Source organism: Ovis aries, chromosome 5 (genome assembly GCF_016772045.2).
Source record: "Ovis aries strain OAR_USU_Benz2616 breed Rambouillet chromosome 5, ARS-UI_Ramb_v3.0, whole genome shotgun sequence".
Taxonomy (NCBI): domain Eukaryota; kingdom Metazoa; phylum Chordata; class Mammalia; order Artiodactyla; family Bovidae; genus Ovis; species Ovis aries.
Window position 1 is genome coordinate 106,277,704 of NC_056058.1, and position 21,027 is coordinate 106,298,730.

General features: G+C 48.1%; 1 protein-coding gene and 1 long non-coding RNA gene across 3 annotated transcripts in view; one reads left to right on the forward strand and one right to left on the reverse strand.

The window, feature by feature from the left end:
- The window catches only part of LOC132659851 (uncharacterized), a 30,810-nt gene extending 22,744 nt beyond the window's left edge, over positions 1-8,066 (reverse strand). The window contains exon 1 of the long non-coding RNA XR_009600756.1: positions 7,856-8,066. This is a non-coding gene — a long non-coding RNA (uncharacterized LOC132659851). The remainder of the gene's footprint in view (positions 1-7,855) is intronic.
- A 625-nt stretch (positions 8,067-8,691) lies between these two features.
- MAN2A1 (mannosidase alpha class 2A member 1) overlaps positions 8,692-21,027 on the forward strand; it is a 197,006-nt gene continuing 184,670 nt past the window's right edge. Inside the window, exons 1-2 of one of the 2 annotated variants that reach the window (XM_060416082.1) lie at positions 9,092-9,290; positions 14,234-14,463. Coding sequence is in view for 1 of the 2 variants with exons in the window: in XM_004009111.6 (XP_004009160.3) it covers positions 9,156-9,290 (135 nt within the window). In the remaining variant the exon portion in view is untranslated. Of the gene's footprint in view, positions 9,291-14,233; positions 14,464-21,027 lie in introns of both variants that reach the window. The other variant, XM_004009111.6, reaches the window with a different exon arrangement.

Here is a 21,027-nt window from a genome sequence, read left to right on the forward strand (position 1 = left end):
CACAGACAACACAGACACACACAGTGAAACAGTACTCAGCCATAAAAAAGAATGAAAATTTGCCATTTGCAGTAACATGCATGGATTTGGAGGGCATTGTGCTAAGTGAAATAAATCAGACAGAGAAAGACAATTACCATATGACATCATTCATATGTGGAATCTAAAACATACAACATACTAGTGAGAAAAACAGAAAAGAGGATACAGAGAACAAACTAATGGTTATCCACGGGTGACAGGGAGTGAGAGGTGTAAGACGAGCTCCAGGAGGCAGTGCACAACACCGAGAATACATGCAGTGTTCTGAAGTGACTGTAAATGGAAAGCAACCTTTTAAAAGAGCATTCATTAAAAAAAAATAAACAAAGGCACAGGTCAGAACTTGAAGGAACCGAGGGTCCATACTACTGTGATCAGCGTCAGATGTGATGGTTCTGGGAAACTACTGATGGATTTTAGGAAATGGTATGAGATTGGAATTTTAAAAGTTTCACAAACAGGGGATATTGGAAAAGTCATGCTAGTAAGAGAAGGCAGGAGACCTGGTAAGAGATGGGCGGGAAGACAGCAGGGGTGCATGATAGAAAAGGACGGGGAGGAGGCTTCCTGGGTGGCTTCCTGTTGGGAGTGAGCCTCTCAACCAGCCCTACCAGTGATCCCCATCCCTGTATCTTCTTCTCTATTATCTCAATATTTTACTTGACTCTTCTTCTTCCTGTGTCTTCAGTCTCTATCCACTTCACCCCTACAGCTTTCAGTTGCCCCAATGTATCAAAGACTTGCTTCTGCTCACCCCTTTTTCACATGAGTATTTTCCCGAGTTATAGTGGCTTAATTCCCTCTTCAGACTGGGGAAATCCTACCCTTCTAAGTAACAGTGGCTGAGCCACTCCTAAGTAACACTGCAATAGCTAACAGAGCCACGAGGGTCACAACCGAAGCTTCCAGGTTGGCTTACCACACTTTGAGAGATGCAGCCGTTAATGTGACCACAGACTAAACTGGATTCAGACAATTTATTACTTGCACAGCAAACACAATGTCAACGTGGCGCTATCTCCGCACATCTCTAGTCCCACTGAAGGACACTGGACTGGAGGGACCCAGTGATGGAGACAGGAGCGGTGGTTGATCTGCTACTGAGAAGCCATCTCAACCATAGCTGGGCAGTTTCTAGACCTACACAGCTTAGAGCTGTATTTGCAGGAAGGTGCAATTAAATGGAATCAAAGTGATCAACTGAAATGAGGGAGATGGACGAGAAACGGTTTGATGGCAGCTCCTCACAAGAAGCTTAACCGCCCTGGCCGAGAAGGAACTGCAGGGCATTCCACCAAGACTCTGGTCAGACTCGGCTATCTGGTCTACGTAAAGCTATGTAACGTCAAGTGGTAGCAGAGCTGTCTCTTAGTAACTACAACCCTGACTTTTCATGCATCCAAGAAAGAATTATTTATTATTTTCAGGAATTTAGGCCACCCATTAGATTACCTAACTGATTAACTGTAGGGGCTTGAACCAAACATTTTCTATTTGTCTTAGACTACTTCAGATGAGAGTGACCAAGACTTTGACTCCTGGCAGGATAAGCAGACCAACTTGAAAGCTAAATGGCAAACAGACTCCCAACCAGAGCTAAGCCAGCTAAGCCCATCTCAGTACTACTGAGACAGACCTTGCGTGCATGCTCAGTCACTTCGGTCGTGTCTGACACTCTGCGACCTTATGGACCGGCTCCTCTGTCCACGAATACTGGAGTGGGTTGCTATTCTCTCTCCTCCGGGGAATCTTCCTGATCCAGGGATCAAACTTGTGCCTGTGTCTCCTGAATTAGCAGACAGAATCTTTACTCAGTCACCTGGGAAGCCCCAGACAGACCTTAGAGAGCCACTATAATGCAGAAGATACATCGCTCCACCTGCCCTGACTTATTCATCTCAGCGCAGCAACGGTGCTGGCATTTGAATGTACTTCACTCTGATTGGTCAGGAGTGATGTGATTGTCTATAAGCAGTTGCATTACATAGTTCACACTGGTTCTTGTCAGGCAAGTATAAGTCTGATGTCCACACTGAGAAGTAGTGCCCTGCATGCATGCGTGCTAAGTCACTTCAGTCATGCCCAACTCTCTGTGACTCTACGGACTGCAGCCTGCCACGCTCCTCGTCCTTGGGATACTCCAGTCAAGAATACTGGAGTGGGCTGCCATGCCTCCCCTACTAGGGGCATAAACTGTATTAGGAGTGTTTTCTAGTCATTTATCAGGGCAAGCCAATTTTGTGTCCCTTGTGATGGACAAACCCCTTGGTTAAACCTAAATTATTCCTGCAGAGCAGGGTGCAGTGCTTCTGAGGAGAACAATCTGCCTATCACAGCCAACCAGCCTAGCCTTTACAGTAAGAACTGCTCCAGGTAAACTAGATTCTGTTAATAGGCTTGTAGTCCAGCAACAATGTTTTGTTGACATGGAGGTCAAGGTTTGATTTTTCAGTGTCCAAAGGAACATCTGTTAAGTATTTGGCAGTAGGGTCAGGAGACAGTGATAGATACAACAGTCAAATTCAGAGCAGTAGCTACAGTCTGGGGAAAGTATAGAGAGAATTTTCTCTTAACTAGTAACAGAGAGCACATGGGACTGAATAATCTCAGGCTGGGGCAACCATATTAATGTCCAGAAAATTAATCTTGTTCTGTCATCGTTGGTGGAAGTCATCCATCCAAAAGGTCAACAGTCTTGAGTGTAAGATCTAAGAACCAAGGAGCTGTGTCCTAAGGTCTAAGGGTCTAGGATCTAAGTTAAGAATGGGTATCCAACTGCCAAAGCATCCAGGCAGAGACACCAGGCCAGGTATTCTGCAGGTAAGAGTTGGGAGGTCAACGAGGCTTCCACCAGTCCTCAACTTCCTGGCGCTCCAGGCGCCCCTCCCCTCCCAGCTGTGCTGTTCCCTTCCTTCCAGGGCCACATCGGCGGCACAGTCCAAGTGTGCAGCACCCACTTCCCTGGTTTTTCCAATCCTATAATTTCTAACCAACATCATCTGCTTGAATTTATTTCTCAATGTCTTTTTCCTAGTATAGCTTATACCATCCTAGAAGCTATCCCACCCCTGAAGTGTGGGTCTTGGCAGGAACATTTTGGAGTTGCTATCTCTTGTTCTTAACTATCCGATGCCCTCTAGTTCAAATAGATCTTATGAAGGTGTGTTAAATACTTGCTGCTTCCTGCTTATTATCTCCAATCAGCCTACTGTTGTCATTATGAACAACCAAAACGAACCTGTGTGATATTCCGTGGAATGTCAAGATGGTCAACGTTTCTGTAGGCTATAGTAAGGAGAATGGAGAGGTATACTTGTAACAGGGAAGAAGCAATCTGGCTCATAGCTCATCTGTTTCTTTTTCTTTCACCTTTGTATTCTATTGCTTTTGCTATGAGAATGATGCCCATAGCCTGAAATAAACAAGACAGTCCATTCTCAAGACTCTCATCTTTAACAGTATAACACTTTTCCATTCACATAGAAATAAAAAGTTGCAGAACAAAGAATAACATTTTCTTCTTGGGTGTTTATAAGAATATTGTGATAGGATCTACATGGATAGCTGTAAGAACAAAGGATTCTAACACCAAGAAGTCTGCTATAACCAACCACACCTCCCCTTTTAGTATGAAAGAAGCCTGAATTCTAGAGAAAGATAGTTCTTTGGAACGCTAATCCACCATCTTCTAAATCTGCTGGCTTTTTCTAATAATTTATCTCTTGATTTATTGGCCTATTGCAGTGAGCAGTTCAAGCCTGGACTCAGTAAAACGCTGTTGGCCTTGATTGGTAAAAGCCAGCTTTTGGTGGTTTTTACAAATAAGTATAGGGAAGACAGCATTAGTCACATCAGTAGCTATACCAAGTGCCAGGTCCTGTGTTGATTTGCTCCAGTAAAAATACTGCACCTGAGGATAGCAGCCACAGTTAGAATTACCTCCTGGCTAAGTTTATAATAGTCCACAGTTGATTTTTAAGATCTGCTCCTGCACTGGCCAAACTGGTGAGGTAAATGAGAATAAGATAGGTATCAGCACTTGTGCTTTTTTTCAAGTCTTTTATGGTGACACTGAACAGGGAAGAACAAAGCTGACTCTATACTGGGTCCATTTCTTTTACTTTAACCCTTGTATTCTATTACTTTCGCTGTAGGTTAATTACTTAAGGGATGCTGCCTATAGCTTGAAGTATACATAATGGCCCATCTCAGGGAGCCCAGCCTCCCTTGACTGATCTTAAGCTAAAACACCTTTTTTAGCTCATAAGAAACATCCTGACCAGGCTCACCTGTAAAGATCTGCAGGAAAGAAGAAATTAAAATATCTCCTCCAGAGTCTGGCCAGAACTCAGAAATATTTGCAAAAACGTATCCTCCATTTTCACTCTATCTCCTCATCTCCTCCTCTTGCTCTGTCAAAGAGACTAGCATCCAAATCCAGGCAAGACAGTTCACTGGGACACTAATCCACCATTCTCTAGGTCTGCTGGCTTTCTGATAAAGTCACTATTCCTTGTCCCAACACACTGTCTCTTGATTTATTGGCTTGTCGTGAAGCAAGCAGCATGAACTTGGGCCTGGTTAACAATATTAATTGCTTTAGTGTCTTGGAAGAGAGTGAAATTTCCAGGGGCATCCACTTAGCTCTTCCTACTCTAATGGCCCTCATCCCAGGGATAAGAAAGCCAAAATGGGGATATGATCTGTTCTAGACCTCAGAAAATAATTACACAGTTGGTTGGTGTGTGGATCAAGTGACCTAATGACCAACTGTGAGCTGGACATGAGCTAAGGCTTCATCCGTCAACGGACCAAGATAAATTCCAGCTTTAGTTGAAGTGTCACAGTGGTGTTGTGTGTCCCCAGGAATTAGCATCAATTCAGATCCAAGATCCAGAAAACCTCAGAAGATCTATTTCCTTTTTTCCATTGTACAACCACTCTAGCATATGGCCACACATTTTGGGGGGACAAGGTTGAGGGATCATTTACAGCATGCATTGCGGCAATGAAAGTGAAGTCCTGTTCAACTCTTTGCGACCCCTTGGACTATAGCCCACCAGGCTCCACCATCCATGTGATTTTCCAGGCAAGGATACTGGAGTGTGTTGCTATTTCCTTCTCCAAGAGATTTTCCCAACCCAGGGACTGAACCCTGGTCTCCCGCATTGTAGGCAGACTCTTTACCGTCGGAGCCACAGTGGCAATGGTGCAAGGTAATTCCTAAAGAGTACACAGACTCTCCTTCAATCAAGGGGTTCTGGGTCTGTGAATTGATACAGGTCTAAAAACTGAGAGAATCCACTGTGGTGAATCAGATTGGATTTTGGCCACCTGCTTTAGAGCTTTTCTTGTTAATAAATATCAAGTAGTATTCTCTTAGGGGGTTTCCCTGAGGACTCAGGTGGTAAAGAATCCAAATGTGCAATGCAGAAGGTTCAATCCCTGGATTGGGAAGGTCCCCTGGAGGAGGGTATGGAAACCCACACCAGTATTCTTGCCTGGGAAATCCCACGGACAGAGGAGCCTGGTGGGCTACAATCGATGGGGTTGCAGAGTCGGACACCACTGAAGCAACTGAGCACACATAGCGTTCTATTAGGTTGCCTTTCTTTTTCCAAGGGCCTCTCTGTGGGCAAAGGCATTCCGATTGCCTGCACATACCTGCTGCCCTTTCATAAGGCAGATGTAGTCACATCATCGGTATAGTCTGCAATTTGGGGTTTTGTTAACCCCATCATTATCAATTAATCCATTATCATCAATGAGCCATTATCAATAGTGGCATCATTGATAGTCATACATGGCCTACACAGGGAAACATCCACAGAAAATTTCAGAGATGCATGTCTTCCTCTCACGAATGTATTTCTCAAGTCTTCAGTGAGGGGAGTGTCTTCTGGGCCTTTGGAGGATGGGTATGCAGATTACATGTGGTAAGTCTAGGGTAGCATTTCCCTCAGCTTTGGATTCCCCACTGCACATTATGCCAGGGAAGCCCGGCATTTCAACCTCACAAACTTCAGGCAACCAATGAGTCTAAGTTTCCATCAATCAACCAAGTAAAGTACTAGAACATCTTTAGCTACATGAGTTAACACATATAATAAAAAGCATATTAATAAACTTGGCTCAGCACACTATTACATTCCATCATCCATGGTCTAACACCTCAGAATCAATACAGACACATGTTCTCCAGGTTTCTGCCTATGTATTAGAAAAGTCTTATCATTCCTTTGCATGTAAGTTACTTCTTCCTCCATCACAGTGTGCACCTATATCCCCAGGAACTTGCTGTAAATTGATTTTAGTTGTGACAACACTGGTAGGAGAAGGAGATTACCATGGTTTTTGAGGAGAATGAGAATTTCCTCTCAAGGCATCTGCCCCAGGCGAATTTTCAAGCCTACCTCTGAAGAGGAAGCGTACCTCCTCAGAAACTGCAGGGCAACCTACTGCCACTAGTGAGAGGGGCTCAGAGTGACACGTGGGTGCAAGATTGTCCGTTTTCTCTGGGTCTAACACACTCCAAGTTTGGGGATCCTCTTATTTAATAGCACTCTAACTTTTACATGAGAAACTTAGCATATCTGTGAATTTGACAGAAGTTGTAATGCAGTAACATGAAAACAAAAGTGTGTCTGATTTTCAGCAAAATATCGTTTTGCCACTACAATCAATGAGCTTCCTTTAGAATCGCACAAAATCTCTCTGGTTCTCTTACCGTAATTTGGAGCTGTGCTTACTATTTCTCTTTTTCAGCATTCAAAGGAACTCAAAAGAATACATCTTACACCACAGTCCTTACAGTTACCTCACAGCCATAACAGTCCAGTGTAACTGCCACTTGGGGCCCCAAGGAACTTGGTAGTCCGTCACATTCAGCCACAGGTGGCTGGTTAATTAAGGTGCCCCCGGCACCACAAAGTCCTAGCCTCTTAATTCTGTCAAGGAACTCAGCACCCAACTCAAGCCCACGTGTCCAGTCAAACTGAACTATCTCTTGGGACTATAAAAAAAGCTTAATAAAAAGAATTATTAACTACCACAGGGTTTTGGACTAATGAGAGATTCACTACTAAGATGAGTGAAGATACAGAAATAGCTGTTATACGGAGTCAGTCTTATCAATAATCCTGGGGTTAGGAGACGGAGTTGTTAAAGACGAGCTCCCCCTGTCCTTCCCAGGGCTAAGACCCAGACCTGACTGCAGAGGGCACGGCCTGGCCCACTGAGTGGCAGAGACAGCACTGTGGCGGCATTCCTCGTGAAAAATCCGCCCTCTGGAGCTGGCTATGAATCTTGCCTGCAGGGTGCTCAGAAAGTTATTCAGGAGGTCGAGTCTGTTTTTAGCCCCTCTACTACGAAAATGGGTGGAAGGCGTCACTGACTAGATAGACATGAGTTTGAGTAAACTCTCGGAGTTGGTGATGGAGAGGGAGGCTTGGCGAGCTGCAGTCCATGGGGTCGCAGAGTCGGACACGAGTGAGCGACTGAACTGCCTTAACTACAAAAACAGAGCCGCTGAAGTGCGCGCAGACTGTTGGCCCCTGATTAACAGCGGAGCGCGCCACGGGGGGAGCCGGGAATGCCGCCGGAGCCTGCCTGCCCATATACCAAACCCGGCAGAAAGCGCAACTCAGCCTTCTCCATGCACAAGGCTTCCGCCTCTGCCGTCAGAGGAACGCTCACTTCACAAGGCCCAGATCCATTTCCCAGTGCAGCCAAAAAGGGTGAGCTGGGCTGAGGCGCAGTGGAGACACCGCCGGCAGGCCGGTTTCCCTCAGGTTTTGTGGCCTGGTGCCTATACCTGTCGGGGGGCTCCTGCCCTCAGGTCTGACCAGAAGTCAGGTAGGCAACGGAGGCGAGGGTGAGTCTGAGCACAACGCGCAGCCCCTTTCTCCTCACGAGTTTCTGCCCACGGCCCCTCAGGCCTGGGCCTCGAGGTCAGGAGACCCGGGCGACGAAAGGGAGGCGGGGAGCGAGCGCGGCGGAGCCGGGGCCTCGGCGTCAGCCCTCCCGCGCGGCCGCCCTCCCGCCGCGGCGCTCCCGAGGCCGGCGCGGGGCGGGCCCGGCGGGCGGCGCGCGCTGATTGGCCGCCGGGGCGCCCGCCCCCCGCCCGCGCGTCGGGGGGCGGGGCCTGACGCCGCCTCTGTGCCGGGGCCGCGGGCGCCCACTGACCGCGCGGCGCTGCTCCGCCGCTGTCTCCGCGGGCTCGCGGCGGCCGGCGCGCGGGCGCCGAGGGGCGCTGCAGAGCCGGCGTTGCCTTTCGCGGCCGCCGCCGCCATCGCCGTGCGTGCGGGGCGGGCGGGCGGGGACTCGCGGCTGCGGCTGGAGCGGGCTTCTCCAGGGGAGGCTCCCCTCCTGGCCCCGTCGTCCTCCCCCGCGCGCCGCCGCCGCCCGCCCCCTGCGCCCCCGGCGCTGCCCTGTCCCCGAGAGCCCGGAGGCCGGGGCGGCGGGGGCGGGAGGCCGGCCGGCGGGCGCGCACTCTGAGGAAAGTCCTGTCAGAGCCGGGCGCGCCCCGGCCCGGCGGCGGCGGCGGCGGCGGCGGCGGCAGGAAGGGGCTCCGCCGGCGGGCGGGGGCGGCGCCTCGGGGCGGGCCCGGCCGTCCCGGCGCTAAGTTGTGGGGCCCGGCCCCTCCCGCCTGATTTCCTTCCCCGCGGCTCCGCGGACCTGGTCCCTCGGCGCGGAGCTTCCGCGCCCGCACTCCTGGGCGGAGAGAACGCGCCGGCCCGGCTCGAGAAAACTTTTCCTACCGACCCGGTGCTCGTGACGGCGGCAGCAAGTCCGTGCGGCGACCCTGCCTGCGCCTGCCCCGCGCGCCCCGCCGGCGGCCGACGCGGAGATCCGCGGCCAGGGCGGGCGGGCCCCTTCCGGGCGTGAGGCGTCCCGCCCCGGGGAGGGCGGCGGGCCGGGCCGAGGGCCGAGGGCGCGTGGGGGCGCCGGAGACGAGGTGAGGAGCGCCGCCCGGACCCGCGCCCGCGGCGGAGAGGAGCGCGCACAGGGCGAAAGCCCAGGAGCCGGGAGCCTCCGGCCGCCGCTTCCCGGAGTCCGCGCTCCGCCGGCTCCGAGCGGGGAGCGTGCTCGGGAGCCGGGTCTATCGAGGAAACATGAAGTTGAGCCGGCAGTTCACCGTTTTCGGCAGCGCTATCTTCTGCGTGGTGATCTTCTCGCTCTACCTGATGCTGGACCGGGGTCACTTGGACTACCCCAAGAGCCCGCGCCGCGAGGGCTCCTTCCCGCAGGTGAGCCCCGGGGGGTGGGTCGCGGGGCTCCGGGAGGGTGCGGGCGGAGCCGGTAGTTACCCGCTGCTCCGCCGAGGCTCCGCGCTCGGGCAGGGCGAGGCCCAACTGGACGGGGGAGGCTCGGATCCTCCTCCCACCCTGGCGCCGCGGCGTTCGGACGGCGCTGGCCGCGGCCGGGGGAGCCGCCGCCTCCCGGGCCCCGCGGAGTTAGCAAAGTGCCGGGCGGCCTGCGGTGGCGGGATCACGCCCCGGGGCCCGGGCCTGCGGGGGCGCTCACCTGCCGGCCGGGGCGCCGGCGCGTTGTGCGGCTCGCTCGCGCGCCAGCGCCCCCTGACAGCTGTTTGGGGAGTCCCCGGCCCGCACAGGGTTAAGCCGCCGCAGACCCCCTGCGCGACCTCGGTCGCGGAAACCGATCGAGCACACCCCATCTGGGTGTTTTATTTGTTTTCTAACTCCATTGTCTCCGGAGACATAAAAGTTTATTTGGTGTTGCAGACCTCCAGGACGAAGATCTGTAGGGTTGATTTTGGTGTCGTCATTCTTCCGCTGTTACCTCGGGTTTGTTGGGCGCAGTCGGGAGAACCCGGGGAAGCGCGTGCCATTCTCCAGCCGGAAGCTGTGGGGCGCTCCGTCCCGGGCCACGGCCACACTGTCAGAGGAGCTGGGAAAACGACCCAGCTTCAGTCTTTTATTTAAAGTTACTAAAAATAAGCGAACGGAACAATCGGTTCCTATTTGGGAAGATACCGCGCCGCCTATGCGATTTGTTTCGTTATTTGCCAATGATCTGAAAGATCGAGAAATTTTAGTAAAACTGGGTAACGTGTAGTATCCCCTGCAATGAATGAACCTGAAGAACCCCAAACCCCGACAAGCTGATACATCAGCTACTTAACAGCAGAGAAACGTAGGACGTGAACAAGTTGGCGTGTTTTGTTTTGTTTTTTTATCTTTTGGGTGCCAGTGTAAATAACCAAAGAATATTTTTGCCTTTTGTTCCGGTGATACACTGGGACAAAAAGCTTAAATTTAATGAAATTAGACTGATTTTATCTGATTTATGAAAGTGAAGACCACGTGACACCATTGTGAATGGTGCCATCAGTACAGTGCACTCAAAATGCTTTGCAGATGAAAGATATTAATAATTGATGGTAAACAGATGTATCAAAAAATTTAAAAGCTTTTGCTTTTGTTATTGAAAATGCAAGTTGTGTGTCTGATGCACAGTGAGGCCAAACAACACTAAAACATTGGGGTTTGGAACAGAGGCAGGTTTATTGAGGGTCATACAAGGAAATGAGTGGCTCATGTCTTAAGAGCCGCAAATTTACTCAAAGCTTTCACGAAAGCCCTTTTAAAAGCAAAAGGTGAGGGAGGGGCATGGTTAGTTGTTGCAGACTTCTTGGTGTCAAACCCTTTATTCTTGACGTCAAGCCATGGTAAGGTAAGGATGTTCCTGTAAATCTCTATGTAATGAATCTTATTCTCTGTCCTGACAAAAAAGGGCGAGATCCCAAGGCACAACTTTCCCCACCCAGGTGCAGGTCCCGGCTAAGAAGTGGCGGTCTCAGCTGCGGCTCCCTCAGGGCCAGGGCCCCAGACCCTGCCCCAGAACCCAGCTGGCCGGCAGGCTCCTCAGGCTCTGGCCGGCGGGCCCAGGGGCCCAGGCTGTGTCGGCGCAGATGGCTACTGCCATCAGGTCGCAGAGGCAGGGAGGGAAGTGAGGGTCACCGGCGCCTCCAGGCCTGGGCCAAGGCTTGCTGTGCTGGGCTTAGTTGCTCAGTCATGTCCAACACTCTGTCACCGACTGGGCTGTAGCCCGCCAGGCTCCTGTGTCCGTGGGGATTCCCCAGGCAGGAACACTGGTTGCCAGGCCCTCCTCCAGGGGATCTTCCCGACCCAGGGATCAAACCCAGGGCTCCTGCACTGCAGGCGGGTTCTTGACCAGCTGAGCTGCCCGGGAAGCCCTGGCCAAGGCTAGAGGTGACTTTGGGGAGGGCTCTGGAGCCCAGCAGGACACGGCCCTGCCGTGTTCCCTGCGACCCGCAGCTCTTCCACTTGCCCAAGGCCAGAGAACAGGCTGGAGGGGTAGGGGGAGGTCAGGATCCGCCTCTTGCTTCGCTCTCCACCTGGTGACCTCCACCCTACAACTCTAGGCCGAAACCCCCATTGCCCGTTGGTTGCCAGTGGGCGGGGCCCACTGCGGTGCCATCCAATGGCTGAGCAGGACCACTAACGGTCTCTCATTGACCGTTGGTTGCCAGTGGGCGGTGCTGACCAATGGCTGAGCAGGACCTGTTACCTGCTAATGGCGTAGTGGTACGCAGCAATGGCTCTGTTCTGAGGGCTGCAGTCGTCTTGCTCTCTACACTTTAAGGTCGTATTATAGAGAAAATACGGTGGGATGAGCACTATGGGGTATCGTTAAATATGGAGTTTAGAGTGTGTCCAGTGCTTGTTGATGAGATTGGATAAAACAGTTTAAAAAAAGTGGGGGGAGGGGTGACACCCTGGGGTTTTAAAAAGCCTTTCTAAATATGATGTGTAATTTGGGGGCTTTAACTTGCTGTGATTTTCGTCCCAGTAGTCCCACTTTCAGAATTTTCTCCATTACAGGAAAAACCATAAAAACTGATCTTACTCAGAATGTTATCTTGAGTAATATCCTTTGGGTTTGACTTGACGATCACTTGGAAATGATTTATGCAAACATCTGAGGTTGGGTTCTCTGGCAACCTTGACATTTGACTATTTCTAAAGAATAGTGAGTGACTCATTTGGTCTCTGGAAAGTCTTAGGTGAAGTTAATTCCAATGTTTTAGCATCCAGCCCTAGTTCTCATCAAGGGACTGAAGTTCTGCTTAGAACATAAAGCATTTAATGGAAAGTGACAGTAGCTGCTGGAAGAGAAGGCCTTCTGTGTATTTTGTTTTAGGACACGACTAAGCAACTTCACTTTCACTTTCATGCATTGGAGGAGGAAATGGCAACCCATTCCAGTATTCTTGCCTGGAGAATCCGAGAGACGGTGGAGCCTGGTGGACTGCCGTCTATGGGGTCGCACAGAGTCGGACACGATTGAAGCTACTTAGCAGCAGCAAGGGGAGAGGGTTTGGAAAGTGGAACTTTTTTAGTTTGTCTTTCTGAGATTTTCATACTGGATTTTTAGTGCAAAAGACACCTTTGCTGATTTAGTTTTGAAGAGCCACTGAATCCCCAGGCAGATGGACTGGATAAATATTCTTACACCCTTGTATGTCTGATACTAGCTGATGTGTTTTAGTCTTGATAAACTGCGTTCACCCAGTCACCACCTAGTAGGTGAGGAAGCTCAGGCATGAAGAGAGTAACTTGCCCAAAGTCACACAACTAAAAGCTGAGATTTCAACAGGCAGCCTTTGGAGTCTTAAGCTCTCAGCCACTATGCTGTACTGCCCCTAGTGATCCTTTGCCTACTGTTTAGGCCCCAGCTTCCTTGTAGAAAAAAAGAGGACGTTGCTCTGTGGCTTCTTAGCTTATGACTTTTTTAAAAAGAATTTTTAATATGAAGCCCTAATAAACATGCTTCTTTTTTTTTTCTCCTTTGATGCTTTTAAAAAACGTCAGTTTGGAAATAATTGTGGGGTCACATGCAAGTATAAGTAATAATACAGAGATAACATGTATCCTTTAACAGTTTCCCCCAGTGGTAACATCTTCCCAAACTGTAGGGTAACATCTTGAGATAATGAAGATACAGAATATTCCCATTGTCAGGAGTACCCCTTACATTGCCCTTTTATAGCCACGGCCACTTCCTTCCTATCCCTTCCCCTTCTAGCCCCTGGCAACTACTCATCTGTTCCTCAATTTCAATAATTTTGTCATTTCAAGAATGACAAGTGAAATCACATAGTGTGCAACCTTTGGGGATTGGCTTTTTACACTCAGTATAAATCTCTGGAGAGACATCCAGGTTGTTACAAGTTTGTTCCTTATTATTTTTCATTGATGTTTTCTTTTTTTTTTTTTAATTTTAAAATCTTTAATTCTTACATGCGTTCCCAAACATGAAAAAAAAAAATGCTCCACTTTCTCCACCCTGCATATAGTCCTTAGAGGGCTTTCCTCTCTGTTTCTTGGAGGAATTCCTTTGAAGCCTTGAGGCAACAGTGGCTTTTGTGTTTCTATTTCAGGGTTAATAAATCTCCGCTGGAAAAATTAATAAAAATTCCACTCTGAATGAGAGGTTGACCAGGGCCTAATGCCCTGAAGATGCTTTGAGGTAATGTAAGAATTCAAGTAAATGGAAAGGAGAGACATTGTTAAGGTGTTCCCGAAATTCTTCATCACTTTCCACAAGCAGATTTCACACGTTGCTTACTGTCTACATTGTGTTTAAGCAGATGGCGTATTAATGTCTTATATTTGGATCTGGAGAATTAATGACTCAGGTTGTGTATAACAAATTATCGATCTTTACTATAGCATATGATATAGGGATTAATTTTACCTCTTGAAAGTTCAGAGATTGAGATTGATGGCAAATGTAAAATTGAAGTTCAGATTTTATTTTTGTACCCAGATAACATTTATCAAGTGGCAGAGTGTGAATGTCTGTAAGTATCTGATGGAAAGACGCTGGTAGAGGGAGACGTTTCTGCCCTTTTGTTTTTTTGTCTTTGACTATGAAAATATAATACACCTATAAAAATATGCTAGAACACTTTGCATCTCTACTATTTCCTTAAGAGTTCACATAGTATATGTTTAATAAAAGTTGACCTTAGCTCCCCACTTGTTTTTTCTTGGTTTTAAAATCTGTGACTCTTAAGAGTAATAAATAGAAAACGTGGTCTTTTCTGCTTCCCCACACTTCAGTGCACTCCATTTATAAACTGGAGCACTTGTTGCTGGGGTTTGTGCAGGTGTGTATCAGAGAGTTTGTTTCATTTCTTGAGGTCTGCTGTTGGAGACCTGCGGCTTCTGAGAAGTGATGGAACTTTGACCGTGGTGGCGTCCAGGGGTTTCAGAGAAATGAGCGACACGACAGGAAAGCCCTGGAGAGAGCTGGTTTCCTCTTCCTCCTCCCGAGTCCAGCAGTCTTTCGGCACTCCTTGTACCTGCGTGTTCCACTAAGACTCAAGGGGCTTCCTAGAGACAGACACTCAGGATTGCACCTGGTTTGAAGGTTTAAATTGATTAATTTTTTAAGTTGAATTCAATGTTTTATTTCCAGATCAGCACTGCTATTAGGACTCAACCAAATACTTTTGCTTGGGAGATGTTCCAATCCTGTTTATCTAAAGGAGATTTTCTCTGTGACTCATTAATTAGCATTAAGGGATATCTGGGCTGTGGATAGAACATTAAAATTACCACTTTTACTTGTTTTTTTAAGTCAGCTATTGCTGTTGGTGATAGCTGTTAAAAGTTTGGCTTTTTTTTTTTTTTTTTTTTTTAAGCAGACTGGACTAAGTGTTGAGCTTTCCTAAAAGGAGTAGTCCAGCAGCTGCAGCTGATCCCTGCTCTGCTCCTAGTTTTCCCGTGTCCCCTCGTTTCCGTGGCGGTCTTTAAGAAAACAGGAAGATATTCAGCAACTAGTCCCCTCGTTTCCGTGGCGGTCTTTAAGAAAACAGGAGGATATTCAGCAACTAGGATACAATCTCCAGCTGCTGGATTGGACCTTCTGTCCCGGTAGCATCATCTCTTACAGTGAATGGAAAGCTCAGGAGAGGAGGAGGAACTCTAAAGAGCAAATTTTGCTTCTGTTCATAGCTGTGATTAGTAAGTTGATCAGGAGAGGAGGTAGACCATTTTAGCTAAAACGGGTTTCTGTTTCAGTAATAGGTGTTAATAGCAAAACTGCTATTTTTAAGGTCAAAACCATGTTTAGGTTCAAACAGGTTTGAGGGTCGATTGTACTGAAATGGAATTCAGGCCTACTGTTGGTATTGCTAAGTTTGCTTTATGATAGGGAAGAATTAAATAATTTGAACTGAGTAAATTCAGTCTCTTGAGGTTACAATGTAGTTTTTCTGTGAGACAGTGTATTTAAGTTTAAGGTAGTATTATTTATACTTTTATGCCAACCAGTGCATAGTTGGTAGCCGGTAAATATTTTATGTTAAATTAACTGTTTCTGAAGAAGGATCCCCCCGGTGCACCCTGGTTTAGACGTGTGTGCGCTCCTCCTCTGGCGCCTCGCTGCCTTTGCTGATGGCGTCTGTGGCTGCGGTCTGCAGGGTGGGGAGCTGTCCCAGGATCCGTGCGCACCCTAGGATGTGTGGCAGCATCCCTGGTCTTTACCACGGGATGCCAGAAATGCCTTTGTCTGACTGGGAGCTACCAAAAATGTCTCCAGACATCGCTTAATGGCCTCCTGAGGAAAAATCAACCCTTTGAAAACCTCTTTGACTTCACTCTTGCCAAAGATGTGTTGTTTATGCTGATCACACTATGTTGGAATTTTGCATTTTAGGAAAAAGTGGTTAAAAGGCCCAGTTCTTATCTATTTTTTAGTTCGAGTTGATCTGCAACATTACGCTAGTTTCTGGGGAAGAGCAGAGTCTGTCTGGTTACACACGCGTGTGTGTGCTTTCACTCACTCTCTTCCACTGCAGCTTATTACAGGATATCGAGTGTAGTCCCTGGGCTGTGCACTAGGACTCGGTTGTTTATCCATTCTCTCTGCATAGCTTGCGTCTGCTGGTCCCAGTCCACCCCTGCCCGCGGCCCCTTGGAAGCCACAGGCCTCCTCTGTGTCTGAGTCCGTTTCTGTCTCACGGTGAGCTTATGTGTGTCGTGCTTTAGACCGCACGTACGCGTGATATCATACAGTGTTTGCTTCCTGTTTCTGGCTCACTCTGTCTAGTACGACAGTCTCTAGGTCTGTCCATGTAGCTTCGGATGGCATTATCCTGTTCTGTTCTTTTATTTCTGAGTAATACTCCGTTACGTGTGTGTGTGCGAGTACGGCACGTCTTCTTTATCTGTTCGTCTGTGGAGGGACGTTTAGATTTTCCCTCTGTCTTAGCTATTGTAAATAGTGCTGCTGTGAACATAGGGGGCTACCCTGGTGGCTCAGTGGTAAAGAATCTGCCTGCAGTGCAGGAGACCCAGGTTGGATCCCTGGGTCAGGAAGATCCCCTGGAGAAGGGAATGGCAACCCAGTCCAGTATTCTTGCATGGAGAATTCCATGCGCAGAGGAGCCTGGCGGGCTACCATCCATGGCGTTGCAAAGAGTTGGACGTGACTGAGCAACTCACTTAGTGTGAAGATAGGGGTACATGTATCTTTTCGAATTATAGTTTTGTCTGACTATATACCCAGGAATGGGATTTCAGGATCACATGGCAACTCTATTTTTAGTTGTTTGAGAACCTACCTCCTGTTCTCCATCGGGGATGCACCAATTTTCATTTCCAACAGCAGTGTAGAAGGGCTCCCTTCTTTTCACACTCTGTCCGGCGTTTCTTGTTTGCAGACTTTTTAACAATGGCCGTTTTGGCCGGTGTGAGGTGGTGCCTCTTGTGGTCCTGATTGGCATTTCTCTGGCCTTAGAGGAGCTGAGCGGCCCTCCTCAGGTGCCTGTTGGCCGGCTGTGTGTCTTCTTGGAAGAAGTGTCTGTTTAGGTCTTCTTTTCATTTTCCGACTGTGTTTTTTGTGGTATGAACTGTCTGTATATTTTGAAAGTCCAGCCCTGTTGGTCTCATTGTTTGCGAATCATCTCTCCCAGTCTGTAGGTTGTCTTTTTGTGCATGGTTTTCTTTGTTGTGCAAAAGCTTGTAAGTTTGAGTAGGTCCATTTGTGCGTTTTTGTTTGTATTTCTGCTGCCTTGGGAAACTAAGAAAACACTGGTGCAGTTTCTGTCACAGTATGCTTTGCCTGTGTTCTCTTCTGGGAGTTTTATGGTGTCCTGTCGTGTATTTAAATCAAAGGGCTTAATTCTAATACTCAGGGATAACTAGCTTTTTTTTGTTTTTCATGACTGAAATGTGTCCTTTAACTAGATGCCCAAAATTCACTTACGTTTTTAGGATTCCTTATTACAATCTGTTACAGAAAATACAAGAGTAGATTATGTTCATATGGAAGTTAAAAATGGAATATTATTATAATGAAACAAAAAAAAATTGGGCGAGCGTTTTATTCTGAGAAAAGCATTTGATCAAATGATAGTAAATAAGCCATCTTTTCGTTTATGCACACTTAGTTAAAAGTTTAGATTTATTCCCCTTGCCTTTTAGCACAGGAAGATACGTTGGTTAGTAATAAGGTAGTACGAAAGGCATATGCAAACATAATTTGAGAGATCTGAAACTTTCTCAGGCAAGCTATTTACTTTCTTCAGAGTATTATTTGTTTTATTTCTTCTAATTCTGATGACTTTGGTTACTGCATTTTTTTTCCTTCTTGAGGTCAGAAAAATCTGGGAAGGAAACTAGAAAGTCGCTGATGGAGACTTCCTTCCTGTTCATTTCATTCTGTCCTAACTAGGCCTTTTAAAGAAGGGGGTGGAGACGGGTGGGACAAGAGTGCCAAAAGCTCCAGGCAAGTGCTCTACTTCCTTGCATTCTTTCAGGCCTCTGGGCTTGAACTCTGAAGTCAGGAAACTCAGCCGGTCTGGCCTGCCGCCTGTTGTTGCAGGACCACAATGGGAGACTGGAGCTTACATTTTTAAATGGTTAAATAGTTCACGACGTGGTCACGCTTGTTCCTTTGTGAATCGAATGTCTCTGGCTGTTTTTGTGTTATAAGAGCAGAGATGAGTGGTTGGGACAAAAACAGCATGGCCCTCATAGCCTAAGTTACTGTCTGGCCCTTTGCAGAAGTTCGCCAATCCTTGCTTTAAACTGTATTTCTCTGTTATTAACATTGGAAGCAAACAGTGGGGTTAGATCTGTTGAAGCAGACGTGGGCTAATTAAAAACAAACAAAATTCTTCTAAGCTGGTTATTAGGTTAGCATTACTCAGACTCAGTTTGTGTTTTGAGCGTATCGTTTAAAACTCCCGTTGTCTGCATGTTTCATAGATTTTTTTCAGATGTCCTTGGGGAACTTCTGTGTTATAGCACTGATGTGCTTGACATGTTTAATTTGTTTCTCTTCTCCCACCTAAAGATTTCTTACTCTGGGACTGCTCTGGGATGGAGGGTTCTGGGGCATGAACCATGCAAAGTTGATCCATAGTCTTGAGATGCACACTGTGGCTTTGCCGCATTTTAGATTTGTTGTAACTGAGTCTGATCTGACTGCTTGGATTGCCCAGGCCCAGGTATCTTCTTCATAAGCCAGAGATCCAGGCCAGAACTCGGCAGTCATCTCTGGGACCCCGAGGACTGGTCAGCTTGGAGGCGAAGAACTGACTTCCAGGGCGTCGGCAGGGCCCTGTGCTAGTCTGTCCATCTAGGAGTAATTAATTCCCGCTGGTTCCCAGCCTTCCTCATGCTTCTTAAAGATGATGTGTGATTTTCAGCGTTCCTTGTGGCACAGGCCGCTCTCCCGTTTGCATCCTCAGAGACTTTGCTGTCGCCATTAAAACGCAGTACATTTCACATGAGCAAAACGGGTGTAATGCATCTCATTGAGTGATGCAGCTTTAAAGTTTTTTCCCTCATTTTAAAATACATTCATATTTCATATGTAAACAGATTTCCACACTTGCTTCCTTTGTGTGTCGTCGCCTTCAGAAGGCTGCTGCTGCTAAGTCACTTCAGTCGTGTCCGACTCTGTGCGACCCCATAGACGGCAGCCCACCAGGCTCCCCCGTCCCTGGGATTCTCCAGGCAAGAACACTGGAGTGGGTTGCCATTTCCTTCTCCAATGCATGAAAGTGAAACGTGAAAGTGAAGTCGCTCAGTTGTGTCCAACCCTCAGCGACCCCATGGACTGCAGCCCACCAGGCTCCCCCGTCCATGGGATTTTCGAGGCAAGAGGACTGGAGTGGGGTGCCATTGCCTTCTCCGCTTCAGAAGTCTAGAGAAATGAAATGCCTTTTGGAGAGTCAGAGCAGGTCTCAAGTGAGGCCTGATCCTACCAGTGAACCTCACTGTCCTGAATCAGGGGTCTGGAGAGCCAGGGGACCTGCCGATGGTCGTTTTCTTCTAAATACATGTTTTGTCCAGATTTGCCAGTGCTTAGTCTTGCGGTGGGAGGCGGGGAGCTCTTTCTCCCCAGAGTGAAGCTGTGCTTCGGGCTGATGGTGTGCTTTGCGGCGTTTGCGCTCTCTTCCCTGCTGCAGGTGAGGAGGAACGCGGACTCTTTGGTCTTGGCCTTTGTGGCAACATTTTTACCCTTGGAGCATTAGAGGATAGAAACCTGACAGTATGAATCATTCTCAGAATTCTCTTCTGCATAAAATAATCCTGAATGTGCATTTTAAAAAATCCATTGAGGTAGTGATTCTCTTAGCAGTCATCAGAATCCCAGAAAAGTCATATGACAACTTCACGCAAGTTTTGGAGCTGGGCAGGCCCTTCCAGGGTTGGTGATTTAATGTTTGATTTTTCAGGTAAGGACGCAGACGTGAACTGGGCCTCAGCGGTCATTTTTTTGGTCTGCGTCCCGTTCCTTGTCGCGGCCTTCTTGGGGCATGCTCGCTGTCCCATAACTCAGGGAGCTTCCTGTTGCACCATCGCCAGCGTCATTCGCTGATGCACTGTGTGCTGGGTCCTGTGCAAATTGTGACCGACATACCAGAAATGTGCCTTGCTTTGGTAGAGCTTCTTGGTTGTGGAGACACAACTGCCATTTGTGAGATAGCTAGAGACAGTTGAGCGTTTAGTTGTTCTTTAAAAGAGTTAATTTTCAGAAGTTAGAAGACTTCCTGGCACATAGCAAATGCTCAGTAAATGCTGGCTGTGACTGATGAACAGCTTTAAATAGTGCATGTCAGGTGCCAGGCACCGTCGTAGGTTCTGGGAGCATGGGAACTAAGAGTGAAACAAGAGTCCAGGGTCTTAATGTGTATTTTTCGTATAAGGGCAAGGGCCTTAGGATTTAGAACTAAGTTCATGTAGTGGCCCAGCGCAAGCAGCATTAGACACAGGACAGGGCCAGGCTTCCTGGGTGGGTGGGACTTTGAAGGGAGAAAGAACATTCCTGTGTGAAGCAGGACACCCCGAAGGCTTGGAGTCCCTGGCCACGTGATGAGGGGTGAGGGATTGGTTTCATTTATGACCTTTGAACTTGTAGAGTGGCTGGGGAAAACACAGTTGGTCGTTTGGGACCTGTTTGTGAATTGCCCTGCAAGACAGTGCGGGGAATTATGGGGGCGAACCATTCAGAATTGTTGAGTGTGTCAGGAAGCTGCTTGAGAGAACCAGTGTTGGAGAATTAATTTCATAGAAAATTTTAGACCTGGAAGGGAGCTAAGAGAATATTCAGTCTGAATTATTCTGGTAACAGTGTGTAGGAAGACTCAGAAGCAGGAAGGCAGCTGAGAATCTGTTTGAGGTAATACAGACATAAGGGAGTAAATCCCTGTACCAGTATTGAATTGGCTGGAATCAAGAGGCAGAGGGGCAGTGTGGAGATGTTTTGTGAAAAGAAGTATCCAGGCTCCCTCACAGATTTGATAAAGGGTGAGGATAGGCGGCTTGAGTTAGAACAAGCCCTCCCGCCTCTGTCCTTCGGGGTGTTTGGAGGCTGCTTGCTGTGCTGTTTGCAGAGGGGGGAGTTGGAAGGATAAGCTGGTTTGGGAAGCCAAGTTCAGTTTGGTTTGTGATGAGGTGGTTGTGCGTGGAAATAGCC